This window comes from Anopheles coluzzii, chromosome 2, assembly GCF_943734685.1.
Source record: "Anopheles coluzzii chromosome 2, AcolN3, whole genome shotgun sequence".
NCBI lineage: Eukaryota > Metazoa > Arthropoda > Insecta > Diptera > Culicidae > Anopheles > Anopheles coluzzii.
Window position 1 is genome coordinate 49,000,808 of NC_064670.1, and position 17,344 is coordinate 49,018,151.

The following is a 17,344-nucleotide window of genomic DNA, read 5'->3' on the forward strand; positions in this document are numbered from 1 at the left end:
TTATACGACCAAGACGTTTGCGAATAATAATTTTGTAACCTAGGATAAACTTCCTCAGATCGATTATGGCACGTGGTGGGGAGCGCATCCTCGAGACTTATAATTTACTGCTGCTTTATAAATCAACGATCATGTATGACTTCCTTCGAGTATGGCTGCAGATGTTTCCACTGGGTAGCTAGTACACATGTCCGCCGACTCAGGCGAAATCAGTATCGATGCACGTGCATCTCTCTGGGATGCATGCGTTCCACACACAATCGGAAATCTACGATAGTCGTATGAAAAGTCTGCGATTGCCGAAAAAAATCTGCGATTGTTGCAAAAAAAATCGCCGATTATCACTAAAACTACAATCGCCGCAAACCACAAAAAAATTTTTGCAAAAAAAAATCTGCAATCGTTGCAAAAACTCAGCGATTGTCGCTAAATAATTATGCTATTGTCGAAAAAAAAACCTTTGACAGTAGAAAGAAAATCTGCTATTGTAGCAAAAAAAATCTGCGATTATCGCGGAATTTAAAACCTTCAATCATCACAAAAAAAATCTGCGATTGTCGCAAAATCAAAAATCTGCACCAGATACAAAAAAAAATCAAAGAAGGATTTTGCAATCAAGAGTTATGCAATCATACATTTATGACCAGGATTATTGTCACGAACAATTTTGCGACCAAGAACTTTCCAACCAAGCGACAAGGATTTTGGTATCGTAACGTTTGACGCCATCATCCCCCCTCGATACTCTATCAGCGTTACGTTATTGATGGATGAAGCCTGATAAATAGCTTTAATTCTGAATAGTTGTTCATTTTTGTAAGTTAGTTTTTATTTCAACAAATGGTTAGAAGTCACAGAATAGAATTTGAAGAAAAATAAAAGATTTTGAAGAGATTGATCTAACACCTGTAGAAAATGAAAAAAAGTAGATGTAAAATCATTTAGCCTTACCAACACATCAAAAATACGCTCTGTCATCGAAGTGTCCAAAGCCAAACGAAGAAAGCATGTATTTCACTAATGTTTATTAACATTTCGTTCAGTTTCCCCAGTTTTGACACAGTTTGTAACTTACGATCGCTTCCTTTCTGTAACTAGACATCTTTTTGACCTAATTTGTGGATTGAATTTCCTTACATCTGCCTGCTGCTCGAAAATTAAAAATATTCTCTATGGACCTATGGACTTTTCCGATTGTTTCATTAATTTGAATCTGTAGTTTGTGTCTGCAAACGGTTCTGCTGCAAACAATTTAGCAAAACACGGCCTCACAATTTTGTCGTAATTTGCTGTTTCTAACTTTGTTGCGCACAATCGATTCATTGGTACAATAATAATTACAATCAAATATATATTAACTTTATCATTTGTATATACCTATATACAAGCCATACAGTTGGCATGAGGGGGACCGAGTACACAGTGGCGCGGCACTTTGCACCTACAATATAGATTGCAAACAGTCGTGTGTAATAATGTGAAAATTGATTTCTTTTCCACTCGTCTTTTTAAGGTTTTCTAACCAAATTTCATTTGCTTTTATGATATTTTTTAAACTTACTCTGCCCTGCATACATTACCCCCTTTCAGGTGGTTGAAGAAGAAAACGGGTTTATTAGCTTTTTTGAATGTTGTTTTTACATATTCTATAGTTAAACCTGTCTGGTAAGAGAATACCCTAAAGAACATCAAATAACAGTTTGCTCTTTCTATAAACGAACAGCGTGTGTGTGTGTGTTGTACTACGGTGTGACACCGTTAATGTATAGTACGAATATATAATTATGTACGGTTGCGTTTAGTTTCGTGCTTGGATGGATCAAATAATACCGGCAGACGAGCAGGAGTTCTCTCCCAGACCCAACACAAACTCAAGCGTTCACTAGGTGAGCAACGGATTTAAAATGTACCAAAGTATAACAGTAAATGGAGCAGGGAAAGTAACGCACTTCAACTGTCTGTTCGTTCTAAAGTACAGAACAACGATAGGAAAATTGGCTGACTGGCGAAAATTAATGTAAAGTTAGGTAATACTTGCTTATCTTCCTGATGATTGTATGTTAGCTTGCTGGGTTGTGGTTTGTGGGTTTGTTGTGAATGTGATTTAAAATTAGTACATACAGCTCCACGCTAAATTGAACTATTTACAGCACACAAACCTAGAGCATTGGCTAACCAACGGGTCTCTAACGAGTATAGCCATAAGATAGGATTCTATCTGTGGCTACCTGTTGCTAAAAACAAAACACAAACCAACTAACGCACTTGCACTTAAAAGTAACGCTGCAGTGTAATCACTTAGAGTGGCATAGAGGTATACTAGAGCGACAGAAGAATAGTAATAAATAATCTCACACCGGAACGGAGTCTTAAACCCTCCGCCGTCCCCGTCCCTAAACTAGCTGAGGGCGTAGCCCGACTTACAACTTATAGCAAGTGACCGAGCACTGTGCAGTGGGAACGATGACCCTTAAAACAAACTAATCGCCGCTAGACACTATTTATACACTATCATTAATTCCTGCAATTAATTGACACTAACGTAAGAACTTACTAACGTAAACTAATTTCTAATTTTTATTTATGCGTACCTAGATCAATATATTGCAAACATGCCCATCTTTACTAGTAGGTAAAAGGTGTAAACAGATATGAAGGGAACGGGAATACTAGTGCCTCGCCACATGAAATAGAAGAAGTGGCGCTCGCAGGGAAAGAGAAAAGAAACTGGCAGCAAACGGATGCTGGAGGTAGGCAAGCAATTTAGTGGCAAACAATATGATAAACTATACCTTCTGATTGTGAACCTGTGTCTGTACCGTTAGTAGTGTGTGTAGGCGAGAGTGTGTAACCAACCACTGTAACTTCATTATTTAAATCTGGTTGTTGTCGGAAACTCAAAGAAATACCAATGCAACAGCACGGATAAGGAAGACCTCGTGGTGCACACGCTGCCAATCGCTAATAATGCGAATGACGGATCGAAAATGATAGTCCTAACTTTCCTGCAATGTAACGCAGGAAAGAAACCAGAAGCGGCACTTTTCTAGCCGTTGCTTGCGTGAATGTGTGTAGATCTCAATTTTTGGCATTATTTCTTCTGCACAGCTGTGATTTGCTACATACTATCGTTCAGTCCTCTCGCGGGAGATGTGTAAAGAAAAAAAAGAAACAATCCCTTCCAACTCACCTTACAGGTTTACTTCACAACATTGATCACTGTAGGCTGCAATGGATGTGTGTGTGCCATTTCTGATTCGTAATGTTCACGTTTGTGTTTTTTAATCCTTCTCATAAACTCATTTTTCCTCTGTGTACTACTAATATAATTAATTATTTAAAAAAATGGACGTCAAAAAGTTTACGAATTGATTCACTCTTTCCCCACTTTACATTTTCCTTTTCAGACTTTCTAACCAGACACAAAACCGCGGCAAATTGATTGGCCCAACTGTTATGTATGATGCTGCTTATACATCACGCTTTATACTTGCCCTTATGTTTCGCTGTTTCGTTATCGGTATTGTGATTTTCTGTGTTATTTTTTAAACAGGATATCTCCATCTCATTTGCTTCTTCCTTTTCCAACAGTATGTTTGGCAAATTTTACTTGTTTCTTCTAATGGAGCTAGATCGTTGCACGATGCCGTGATTGCGCCAGGCGCTTTAGCGTGTTCACACCGATGATGGGTTGGATTTGCATCTTAAAAATGTTTTTCCTGATGATTACTAGAACCTCGTTTATCTACCTCGACATTTGAGTGTAAATGTAAATGTCGCTAAAGGATGGAAGTATTAATCTAGGAGAAGATGTGACGCCCATCGCGCCAACACTGTGGGATCGTATTTGCACCTTCGACAATAACGACTACAGTGTCCGATTGACTTCTCCCGTCCAATTATCTATTGTGGCTATTGCTCTTCTGTTGCGCTAAGGGGTGATTGGCTCGTGCAAAATTGAAATGTGTATATATTTTACTACTGCCCTTATTTTTTTGCCTCTCTCTTTCTTTCTCTGCTGCAACTTCTTTGACACATCCGATCAGGTTCTACGTTACAATTGTTTGGCGCATTTGTTTCTTACATTTCGATTTCCTCGTGCTTAGTGGATTGAATTTGCTGGTTTGTTACTTGTTGCTGCCTCATGTAGCTGACGGCTAGGACGGAGAAACATATAACAAGTTGGGAGGTTTCTTCTATTTTCATCTAACCGTCCATTTGAACAAATGTTACGAGGGTAGGTAATATAACTTTTTTTCTTGTTGTTTTGTCTTCTGTACACTTTTAGTATGTAAACTTTCAGCCTACTGTCTTCTGGTTGTGTGATAGCCGTGTGAAGGGATCGCTATTGCCAGTCGATATTCTAAAGGCGTCTCGCATCATTATCATTTTTCTACTTATCTATTATGGTTAACCCGTTCATGTTGCTGCCTGCGTTGGTACTGAACGCGATACTTCTGCTACGGATCAGTGGCTCCCATCGAGCCGGGGGGATCTTTGTGTGGACCGAGCGTGAAGTGACACGCCAGAACCGTGCAATCGTCACACTGCATTCACACCTCTTTAATGCTGACATTGTTGCTGCTGCTGCTGCTAGTCAGTGCGATGCCGTTTGTGGCTGCCACAGTTGCCGCCGCAGCGTTGCTCTGCTGTCTCTGCTTATCGAACAGTTGCAGTTTTGAGCGAACGTTACCCTCGCAGATGTTGTTTAACCGTATTTGGGGAGCGTTCGGGACTGTGACGGAAGCTTGCTGCTTTCGCTCCAGCTCCAGACAGAACGCTTCGTACTCGAAGCGTTGCTTTAGTTCAGCCTGAGACAGCTTTGCATTGGCTGCCGCGGAAGTTACGGCCCCGGAAGTGGAAGAATGCCGTCGTCCACTGTCCACGACCGCTCCATTTGGTGTTGCTGAATTGGTGGAAGCCGTTGGTGCGGCACCGCCCGTGGCCGTGGCACCCATCCCAGCACAGGACGATGCGTTCGATCCCGCTGCATAGGCCGCACTAGGGCGATGGTGATGTAGATGATGATGGTGATGGTGATGATGATGCTGCAGATGCACGGAGCTGCCTGTTCCACCACCACCGCAGTGGCCCCCGGAGGCAGATGCGCCCAGCTGTAGCGTATCAGGTACAGTGAATGGTTTGAATGTTTGGCCCTTGCGCTCGAAATACTCCACGATCTTGGCGATCTGGGCAGAGCGAGTGTTTGGCATGGTCGTGCACGAGCGATCATCCCATAGTAGCGAGTCCGAACCGGCCAGGCTGCTGATATCGTCCGAGCTGTCGGTGAAAATCGACGAGGAACGGTTCTTGCAGTACAGCAGCTGGTTGGTGAACTGGTTTTTTTGAATCATGCTGCTTATTTCGGAATCGAGCGCCAACCGGTTGATCAGACCCATGTCAATCGAGCGGGCATCGATGTCCACATTGCTCAGCAAGTGGTGGTGCCGGTTGTGCAGCTGGTGATGCACCGGATGGAGATGGTGCAGGTGGTTGAAGCGTTTTCGTATCGAATCTGACAGCTCCAGATCGTCCATGCTGCGCAGCGAGCTGACCGTAGTTGAGCTATCGTCGAAGAACAGTATGCTTGAGCTGTCGTTCAATGTCTGGTTGGACATCAGTCCGGTCAGTCCGTCGGCAGGCGTTCCACTCGACGCAGTACCTGGTCCTCCTGCACCGGTCAACGTTGCCGCTCCCGCGTAGATGCATCTGCACATCGACAGCCGGTCCGTCGATTCGAAGTGTGTAATCTGATCCAGACAGCAGCAAGGTGACGATTTGTACGTACCAAAGTCCTCGTTGAGGCAGGAAAAGAATCCACTCTCGGTCGATCCCCGTCGGGTGAGAATCCGAGGCGTCTCAAGTACCACATCTCCTTCCGGGCATGCATCCTTCCCGCTCGTGCCGGCCGTACTCGGCTCGCTTATCACGGTCGTACCCGACGCAGACTTAAGCAATCTCTCCTCCAAATTTCTCGGTTCCCCGTCAGTCTTCTGCCTAACAACCACCACCTCTCCTTCCTCCACATCCTCCTCCTCTTCCTCCTCATCGTCCAGCTGAGTCGATTCTCCATCACAGCTCGCACCATCCTGTCCCTCTTCCGTCCCGCTGTCTCCATTGTTACTGCCACACAGATGGCCCAGCTGGCTATCGCCACCGTTGAGCACTTTCGAACTTTTGACTCCTGCTTTTGATTCCTCTTCGTTCAGTTCCAATTCCTCGTCGACTGGATCCTCCGACACGATGGAAGGCATTATCGGCTTAACGCTACCGTTGGACATTTTCTTTACAGTAGATAAATTGACGCTATTTGGCGAGGCTGCCGAGCTGGTACCGGTGGCTGTGCTGGATGTCTTGGCCGCATTCGTCGTTCCGCCCGCACTCGCAACTTCATTCTCAATTTGGCCACTCTTGTACAGTGGATGACTAGAGAGTTCTGTGAAGCTGGCCCGATACTTTCGAACATTTCCGAGCGACACTTTGCGGTACTCGTTCGCTAGCGCGCCCCCGGCCGATTGATCCTCGTCCTCCTCGCCGTACTCCTTGCGCGGCGATGTGGGAGAATTGGGCAAGCTTTTCGGTTGACCCTCGCCGTGCCCACTGCCGGAGCTGGAACCGCCCGAGTTTGCCATTCCGCCGGCACAGCTGCGACCTTCACGCGCATTACGCACGATCTGGTTTTGCACCGAGTTCCAGGCCCGGAAGTATGGGGCCGATATTTCAAAGCACGAGCTAAACAAATCGCCCGAGCTGTACGTCGTAACGGCCGGCTTGGGTCCGAGGATCTTCTTGACGCCCTTCAGCTGCGACAGTGCACTGAACGGGTTCGCTTTCGTTCCGCTGCCCGGTTCCGTTTTGGCCCGCGGCTTGTACTGCGAGTCCTTCAGCAGCATCGTTTCCGCCACCTTGCGCAGCGTTTGGTTGGAGTAGGTGGGTGATTCCGGTATGGCCGGTTCGGCCGGCCGAACCACCGAGTTGCCCCGCTGGTACATATGATAGCGCGCCTTATCACTCGGCGTCGTGTGTGGCGGAAATACGATCACATTCTCGGACAGGGAGCGCCGGTGGTGCAGCGGGTTCTGCGAATACTCGCCACTGCTGGACGGGGTGGTCGTTGTGCTGCTGCCCGCGGAAACATTCTCGCTGACGGCGGGCACCGGTTCCGAGCTGCTGCTGGTAGACCCGTTCAGCCCGTTCACGCCGACACCGTTCGAGATCGCACTTCCGTTCGCTAGGTTCATGCGATAGTGTGCCTGCTGTTGCTGCTGTAGATGATTGTAGCTATCCTCGCACACATCCGACAGCAGCGTACACTTTTTTACACACTCCGTAAACGTTGGTCGACTCTTTGGATCATACTAAAATGGTAGCACGAGAATATGGCAACAAATCAATGTCAAACCGCATACATGCTTTGCAACAAGTCCTCTACTTACAGTACAACAATAGAAGGCCAGTCTTAAAAACGCCGGTGGCGTATCGTTTGGACACACATCAGCAAAAGCAATGTAGTCCAAACCGAACGTATCAGTCCTGGGCATGATGTCTGGATCTGCCTCAATCTGCGAGTTTGGAAGGAAAAAAGAGAAGAATGAAAAGGTTACCAACTGCATTATGGAATGAACACACTGCATTAGCTTCGCTGTCAATTTACCCGAGCTATCAATTCACACAAGATTATTCCAAACGAGAATACATCACTGGTTTGATCGTACCACTGTCCTTTCAGACACTCCGGACTCATCCAGTACGGTGAGCCAACAGTGTCAAGGCGCGGTTTGCCACTGTAAGTAAGAAGACGAGCAATGGAAATAAAAAATCATATTACGATGGAGTATAAAAAAGATCTAGGGATTATACTAACCACTTTCGGGGGATATTAGCCGCTAGCCCAAAGTCCCCGACCACCGCATCGAACATTCCATCCGGTAACCGTTTCACCAGCACGTTCTGAAAGAAATGCAGCAGCATGATTTATGTACTGGACAATAATTACAATGCCAATTCTGGCTGCAACCAACCAACACCAACCTTGCTCGTAAGATCACGATGGAAGATACCGACATCGTGCACGTACTGCATTCCTCGAGCAATCCCTAGCGCGATCCTTATCTTCCAGAGGGCCGGAAGATACTGTGCCTTGTTCGCGATCAGCTGCTCCAGCGAACCGTCCTCGATGTACTCGGTGAGGGCGTGTAGCTGTCCCTCCTGCACGCAGACGCCCATGAACCTGGGTGGGTGATAACATAGGAAATGTATGGTTAGTGCCCGAATCGTTTTGGTTAGAGACACATTATTGCTTGGTGTGTGATGCAATAAACATCTTCGTAATGTTAGAGTGATAACATGTGTGGAAATCGATCAAAATTTCTCTGTTTATGCTGTAGTTTCTAGCCCTTGTTTTGAAAAACAAAAACGAGTCGAATTGTGTAAGACATAAAATAGCAGACCAAAGTATTTAACTTTCCAATGCGATTCAACTGATAAAACGCTTACCGAATCGGTCGATCATGCATGAAACATAACGTTATCAACAATTCACGACACAAAGAAAGCGTTGGTCCGGAGAAACACGAGAAAAACAAAATCATGCAAACGGCATCAGATCATGTGGGATATGTATGCCTTTTCTCCCGCTCGTAGTATTGGTCATAATAAATGAATGTCCCGAGGCATTTACAACACGTGCCAACCGCCAAAATCGGACGAGACAAGGGAAAAAACGACCAATGATTTTCGACACCAGCGAAACGAATTTTCTCAAGCAACACACGCATAACATACGCACATGGAAGATCCCTTCAGGGCACAACTGATCATCCCCGTACTTACAAACTGTTTTTGAGCAATAAGATTACGCAAAAGCTAAAGCAGGACGACGCTGTGAGTCAATTGGTGCCTTCATTAATCATGGTGTCGTTTGGCGAAGAAACAGGGCGCCCAGATAAAAGAAAACCCAACACACAGCGAAGTAAAAGGCGGAAAAGTGAAAAAGCTTTAACGACGTTGTAAGAGATGAAAGTAATGCACTAATGTTTAAACAATCACAAGGTTTTTTTTGGGAGAATCTCGTTATTCGTTCATTCAATTTTGTCTCGGTCAATCGCATAATAATGATTGTGTCTGGTCGAATGAGTCTGTTTATATAATGCTGTACAAAGTAAAACGATTTGTTATTGTAGCGCTCAACCGAACTTCCATTTCCGGCGAAGGAAAAGGCAGAAAAGAACTGTCATAGAAATGAAGCACTTCAGTTATCGGTTTTAGCGAGATTGTAATATAGTTCAAATACATGACAAGAAAGAACGATATCGCGTCATAACCACTTTGCTGAAGCAAACCCTTCCCAAAATCATTTTCCCACTGCTTTTTACTCACAGCTAGAGCTGCTTGGCTTGTCCGCTCCACCGTGTTGGGAATGACGAGAATCTGTGTTACTTAACGGATTCCTACTGACCTCCGTGCGAATTCCTCACTCACTGCTCTGGGATGAAATCCGTCCCTCAACTTGACCGTCCGCGGTCAACGAACGACCGTCGATCATTTTCCCCCAACTGTCTACATGGTACATCTCTGGTCGATCTAAGGGCAAGCGTCGCTTCCGACTTTCGCTCGCGATGCTGCCCCATCGTTCGTAAACAATGGAGCGCACGCACCACACACCGATAGGAAGTGCTTCAGTTTTCTCACCGCACGAGAAGCGACAACATCCGGGGCTCTTTGCGCCCGGAAGTCACACCTCGGCGTGGCGCAAGCAGCTGAAGACACACAAATATCATCTGCTCCCAACCTCAGTACCAACATTCGGCAGAACAGTTATTTTAACGCTGACTTCCGAGTGGTGGTTCCCGTCAGTTGACGACGTGATCACGACGTGTGGCTGTGAAGGTCAGCCCCTGATAGTGGTGTAAGGGAATTCACACACAAAAAAGATAATAACCCCCATATCCCAAACCGTGTTTTTACCCAGTCCACGAATTTGCTTTGTTAGTTGTGTGTATGTGCGTTGGGGCAGCATATTTTAACACATTCCTTCGTGCCCCACAACGACTGTTGTTAAAACCTTCTTGACAGTAGCAGCAGGGTGATCACAGCGAAGAGCTGTGGAGGGAAAAAAAGAGCACACAAAACTGACGCCAAAAACAGAAACATCCCAAATATGGTACCTCATCTGGGTCAAGGAAACCTGTGCGTGACGACGAGATGAAATATGGCGCCAGCTCAACACCCTTAAGCCCTGAACACAGCCACCGGCAAACACGTATGGTGGAAGTACAATTGTACGCTTTGCCGTTCAACCATGCCGTATTTAAAGGTAAAGATCAACATGAATTTGTAGGACATTTTCTCTTCCAAGCATACGTTCGTTCAGTTGGAAAAGATGAATCAATCGATAAGGATTACCTTCAGGCAAGATAATCCTTTAGGCAAACGACGGATGTTCAAGGGTGTTTACCTATCGTTCAAAGCACAAATTTCGCAACTGCCTTAAACCTGAAAGGTAAAGCTTCGCCAACAATACGAATCAGTTGCAGCAGGTCAGTAGCGATGTTCACGCCTCACACCTGCGGATCATCTGTAATGACTTGTTTTCAGCTTTCTGCTACGATTGGTACGTGCTGCCACATATATTACACCATGATTGAATAAATACGTCACATCGTTTCCGCAATTCCCATATCTGCTCTCTCGCTGGGAGCCACTGCTGTTACTACTGTCTATGTTGGTCTACGAGTACGACCACCACCGGCACACTGGAGCACAGCTGCCCTCACTTCCTGATCGGCTATGATCGCTTGCACAGACACACACACACGCCGGAACAACCCCGGAAAAGACCGTTCGGCCTTTCCACGGCAAGGGTGCACCACCTATCTGGAGGGAAACTGGTTTTATTTTCCGACCACCTACGGAAGCACCCGCCGTCTTGGGGTAAAAACTCAACCCACCTCACAACGACAAACGTTTTTCGTCGCTTGCCTGACGAGCCAGAGAGCAGCCCACCGGTAGGAAAAGCTGATCATGTTCGTGACTTCGTGACATGATTCACGGTGTGCCGGCGGCAAACGGGTTTTCCGTGCTGTTTTTCGGCTTTCGCTTTTGTTTGCAGGAAAAGCAGGAAATCGCGTGTGGTATTATGCGCGGCGCATTTGATACCAGTTTTTCATTGCCGAAAATTTGAATTACAGATGAGCTTCGTCGATCGTTTGAAAATTAGTTCGTTTACAATGTTTTCCTGCACTGCTCTAGCCGGCTTGCGAAAGCTTCTCCCTCTCGAAGTGTGCTACCGGTGCACAATTAGCATGTCTCTGATGCCTACCGACAAGTGCTTACTTACTCACACTTTACTCTAACCTTATATACCTCCTTTTAAGCGTCTCTGTACGGTATTCTTCCTTGCAAAGCAGAGGAAATAGAAGATAAAGAAGAATGCATCCATTCGAGACTCGCGCAATTCTATCCAAAATCTAGGTAATGCGGTAGTGGTAATTAACACAATTCTCTAGTTTCCACAGCTTACCGCCAGCAAAGAAGCATCCATTTTCAGCTTTTTCAGCAAATAGAAGCAGGCAAAGCTTCAATTGCGCCCTCCTTCTCCTCCTCCAGCGCACCTCGAGAGGCTCTTTAATGCTCTCAGAATCATTGGCGGGATTGCGCCCAAACTCTTTTGCACTTGGACAGAAGTGTTTGTGTACACACGTGTTTTCGGATAGCTTAAGTGTCCAGGGTAGGTAGTAGGTGTTGAAGTGTGGGATTGAAAAAAGGAGGCAAATGATTGCGCGGTTCTAGCGTTTCCATTTCAACGACTGGATGTGTGGGAAGACACAACATCGGCGCGAAACTGGCGTAATTGATACAATTATGCGATTTGAGCCGAAAATAGAATAAACAATTAGATTCAACCAACAGGGAAGCATCTGATTCGCACCATTATGAGTTTCTCTGATTCGGCTGTACTTCCGGTGACCGCCATTTGTGGCCTGCTTCTTGATTATGAGGGCTGTTTAAGATATTAATTTATGTAGACTCCAGATTAGTTACTTCTGCTTGAGATGAACCCAACTCTGTTGAAGTGGGTAACCCATCGTGCATGGTTTAGCAACACAACGGATGGTAAAAATATAATAACCAATAGAACATTTCTGAATTATTACAATGTCAATTAAAAAGAATTGAGTCCCAATAGTTTTTTTCAGTATGTATTATATTTAAGAATGATTTTTGTGTTAAGAAAATGACAAGAATGACGTTGAAGAAAACAAAACATATTTGTTCGTTTTTCTCAAATAGCCTATTTGTTTTGCTTTTGATATGGATTATTGGAGCACGCTTAGCAATCACATTTCTTTTAACGTGTGTAAAAGTTGTCCACAGATTGTCCAAAATTGTCCAAAGATTTGGTTGGAAGTTATCATGCTTCAAATTACAATTTTAGCAATTAAAAAGAAAAACACCCAACACTCTTTACTTAATTTAGTTTTCGTTTCACCTCCAAGACCCATGTAAGACTACTAGAAAAATAATGCAAAACATCAGTAGCGGTTCCCTTACCTGCTACAGCACACAGACCAACAGTAGGGTAAGCCGCAAACAAGCCCAAGTTTACGGACGTTATCTGGCACTTAACAAATCGAGGTTCCTTGCAACCCTACCCTACATACCACTAATAAACATCACAGCTACATTAGCACATACCGCAGCATAATAAGTACATTACGACCCGCCACACACACACTCACACACGGCGGTTTTGCTATACCTCGCGGCTCAGTTCGACTTTCTTTCTTCGCTTCCCATGCTCCTGCGACGCCTGACGTCGCTGCGTCGGTCAGGGATTTTCGGTCAGTTGTTTCGAATTGGCCCAGATCGATGCAGACACGATCCTCCCGCGCCCGGCGCACATCATCGGCAGCACGATCGCAGGTGTTGATGAGATAATTAGAGTGCATTTCTTTTGCTGCCTCGGTTATGTTGGCAATCCCGCCCGGAGAAAGAGGGAGCAAAGAAAAGTAGAAAGAAAAAAAAGGTGGAACTGTTTCGACACAACGCTCGTTGGCACTAATGTCGGTCGGTGTATGTTTTTTTCTGCTATTTTTTGGAGAGCGCATATGAAAACAGCAATCGAAAAAAGGAGCCAAACGAATCAACGAGAGGCTGCTCTTGTTTTTGGTGCCGGTGACGCATCGGCAACCTGACCGGCATGTAACAGGCAAGATGTGCTAATGTGGCTGTTGCTCCATCCCCGTTTTGCCCGCAAGCCACACGTTTTGTTTTGTATTTGCCGTTGGGAGTTTGTTTGTTTCTTTCTTTTTTTGCTCAAAATCCTTCTCATTACTGGGAAATGGCGCGATGAAAATGACATAAATTGGGTCAGAGGTTTCGACTCGTCCATTCCCCGCGTCGGTTTGTTGGTCACGGTCTCCCGGAAGTGGGTCCCCGACATGCGCGGGTGTGTCAAACAGCTCGATTCGAAATTTCGCCTTTTTGTGTCACGTCTCCAGTGCAAGGCGCCACTAGATCAGAAAACTTAACCGACCGTAGTTGTCCTTCCGTGTGTGTGCACAGCTGTGGCTGCGTGGAGGAGCACACTAGTGAGACCAGTACTAGCGAACGTCTTTTGCCTGTGTAGCAATGGCCATCCGAACGTACCGATTTTCCAGCAACAACCAGTAACTGGCAACCACAGCCACGGAGGAGTTGCTTCCTCTTTGTGTTTCCTTGATGTTCCTTTGGCGATTACGGTGAAGGCGGTCAACCGGTTTTTCTTCCCATTGCCCCCCCTCCCCCTACCACCCGCTTCACCTTTTCATTCCCTGGCTCTATCGGGGGCCCATCTTTCGTTGCCGCTCAATGAGGCATTTCTTTTCCACGCTATCGAGCTGCGACTGCGACGCTGTGTATTATGACCATTGCAATGGTCGACAGCGGGCAGGACAAGGGCGGCTAGTCGGTGGCAGCAAAGTTATGCGGTTTTCGCGATGGATTACATCGCAATCATGTAGTCTCGGTCGCTCGCGTAACCTCTCCTTGCGCGTGTCGATCCCATCCGAGCCCCCCATCGACATAATCGAACGAAACAAAGTAGATATACAGTAGGTGTCATTGTCGGATGGTACCACCGCCGGTACTAAAAACCTGTGGAGCAGCGCGAGGAAACGTGCGTCCTCGCCCGGCACCTAATCGCTGCACTTTATTGCACGGCTCGGTTACCGTTGCAAGCCCCGGCCACAACCATAATGCGCAGGCCCGGTTGATGTAACCGAGATTCAATGATGCCTGGCCGATCGTCGGGGATCTGTCTGAGTTGGGCCGGCGGTATGTAGGAAGCGGCAATTTTCCTTGTTCGGAAAAGGGGAAAATATAAGTTATTCCGATTGATTCGATCGCGTTGGTGGTCTGTGTGGGGCGTTTTTTTGTTGCTGTGAGATCAGTTAGCAAGAGTGAATGATGATTGGAAAACTGTCGATAGCTGAAGGAATGTTGGACAATCATACTGGTGCTTTAATGATCGATCAACTAATTAATTCATGCTAGGAAAATAAACGTGAAGTCAACACTAGAAATACTAAAACAGTTCCTACCAGTTTGATTTTACACCTGACTTTTTTCAAACATAAAATAGAATTTTACTTAAGTGTTTTAAAAAATTTATTAAACATTTGAAGTTATTAAAATTATTTAAAAAAAACTTCATAACATATTTGAAGCAAAAATGGCCAGTTAAATGTTTGGCTAAGAAAATCCTATTTTTACCTCAAACTCCACAAAATATTACACAACCCTCACCGCAGTAAACATGACACGGGCTTTGGCAACGAGATCGTCATATAAATGCAATGCTCCACTTCTTTACTTGCCCAAATTCGAGACGGCAGCGTTTCCCTAATCTCTTCCCCTCGGTTTATTGTTTTAAATAATACCCTTAATCCACCCAAAACCCAACCCAGTCCAATTGTGTTACGAATCCCGTTCAAGGGAGGTTGTTTCCTGCCTTGGTTCAATTTCATCTCGAGACTGTTCCGCTTGAACGGATCGCGCATTCGTCGGCAGCGCCCTTTAACGGGAGGCGTCGAGGGTTTTCTGGACCTCCTCCCCCTCCCCCCTACAGGTTATTCAAATGATGCTTGTTTATCGCTCCATTTTCTTACAAACGCTGCGCGGCCCCCTGTTCATTGAACCGTGTTCGCGTGCGGGATTAAGATTTGTAGATGAAATGAGCTTACGGATTTAGCCGTCAGATTCGAAATTCGCGCTGCATATTCAATGGTTTTGTATATTTGAATTTTAAGTTTCACACTTTTTTTAAAACATAATAATAAATATATTTACTATACAGGGTTTTCCAGGAGTTCTCATAGTTGTGGGACACTTTATAACCACTTTGTTACGTGAAACGAACTTAATGTAATGTGAATTGGACTCTCTAGCACTCTTGTTGGACAAATCCAATAGAAATTTCCAAGGAGCTTGTACAAAAAGGGTGCCATAGAGTTCAATTTCCAACGTATGAGATTCACTTGCAATGAGAAAGAGTCTAGGAAGTGTCCCACAACTATGAGAACCCCTGGAAAACCCTGTAAGGGTTAAAGTTTTGTTGTTTTGGAAAATTACTTTTTCTGAGTTTTGTTTTTTGACACTTTAAAATATTATTAAAAATACATATTAGTAAATTAAAAAACGTGATCACCAACCCGTAGCGCAATCGAGATTCGTGCAGCTTCAGGTAAAGCGTAAATACAAAAAAAACATCCATCGGAATCGCGCGGTCACTGAGGGTTTTCGCCTGAATGACGTTTTAATCTCGCTAGTCAAGAGAAGCCGCTCCATTCCACACCCGAGGCGTGATCATTACTGCCCGCCCGTTAGCGACACGGAAGAATCGCATCAGTTATGGCCATAAAGCTCATCATATTCGTGTGTGAAGCGTATCGCCGCCGTCGTCCCGTGCTTGAGATGGCAACGCTAAGGAGAAATTTCATCCGTTAGCCCGAAAATTAGGCACGTGACACGGACGACCATGAAAGCATGTCTGTCAACCTGCAAGCTGCCAGCCCTAACTTCCTCTCTACCTTCCCCCTTCCCCCGACAAAGGAGCAAAGCGCAGCAAAGTGCGCGCCTAATCAACTCGATCGCCTACTTTCCTTCCGATGCTCGTGAAAGCGGAAGGAACCGTTATACCGTATGGGGTGGTGCGCTCTGGCGTTGGAAGAAATATGCTCTCGTACGTAGCTTCGAGAGCACTCTCAGCTAAGCCACGAACAGCATGCGGGTACCGGTTCCCGGCGAAGGTTCCGGTGAGCTTGGGCGAGGAACTGTCTCCACCGTTGTTGTTGCTGCCGCAGGGACATCGTGCTGATTCCAGCTAGTTGATTGTTCAATCGGTTCGATCATATGATGATTGCCGGTCAGCGTAATTTTCCCATCATTCTCGATGAAAGCTATCAACTAAATGATTTATGGCACTACATTCGATCTTCTGATCCAATGGCGATCATCGGACCAGCTGTACGTTTGAGAGGCCCAGCAGGGGAAGCTGATCCAGCCGAACAACCAATTGACAATCGTAATTGGCGCTCGAGGCGCGTCCTATATGGGCGTTAGTAATTTGGGTTATTTTTACGATGAGCTGAAGCTGCCTCGTTTTCTTCCCCTTTCGCTCTTTCTCTTGCCATTAGCAAACAGATTGAGGTGATAAAGTGGAACCGTTTGGAAGGGTTTGGTGGAATCACGATCGCTTCACTAAGCCGGGTGGGTGCAGAGCCTGGCGCCGGCCAACGAAGTCAGCAAGAAAGCAGTAAGAATTCCAATTTATCGCCTCGGCCTGCTGAGAAGAAGCGCCCTCCAGACATCCAGACGCATTCAATTAGCACAGAACGACGGCCCGGTGCGCTCCATGCTTGGTGACCTTTGTTCGGATCTACTGGCGTCCACCAGCAAGCGCGCATACGGCGAATTGAGGTCGATCATCGCGCCAGATCTGGACGATCTTGAGCGTTTGCCCATATTCGGGGACCGTGTTATTACCGGCGCTGGCTGCAGAGCAAGAAAAAAAAACCGTTGCCATATGCTTGATCTATGACTTCTATAACAAGCTGAACTGTTTGAGAGCTGTGAAGGTTTAGGGCAGGCGGGTCTCAATGTGGGGTAAATTATTTACTCAAGTGTGCGATTAAAGTCAGTAAACACGAGCAAGTGGCAACTCCCCATAAAGCCTCATCGGTGTGGAATGTGGCTCACCGACTACAAACGATACTCTACAGTCGATGCGCAAATGCAGCGTTGCACACTTAGTGCACTGCTTCTAATGGTGTTTTAATGCGTTCGATAAACTGTTTTAGTTGCA

General features: G+C 45.7%; 1 protein-coding gene across 3 annotated transcripts in view; it reads right to left on the reverse strand.

The window, feature by feature from the left end:
- Positions 1–1,008: 1,008 nt before the first annotated feature.
- LOC120953736 (uncharacterized) overlaps positions 1,009–17,344 on the reverse strand; it is a 65,399-nt gene continuing 49,063 nt past the window's right edge. For all 3 annotated transcript variants that reach the window (XM_040373946.2, XM_040373945.2, XM_049607675.1), the window contains exons 4-8: positions 8,032–8,230; positions 7,865–7,950; positions 7,655–7,784; positions 7,437–7,562; positions 1,009–7,358 (exon numbers count right to left, since the gene is read on the reverse strand). In XM_040373946.2, coding sequence (XP_040229880.2) covers positions 4,554–7,358; positions 7,437–7,562; positions 7,655–7,784; positions 7,865–7,950; positions 8,032–8,230 — 3,346 coding nt within the window. In that variant the 3' untranslated portion in view covers positions 1,009–4,553. The remainder of the gene's footprint in view (positions 7,359–7,436; positions 7,563–7,654; positions 7,785–7,864; positions 7,951–8,031; positions 8,231–17,344) is intronic.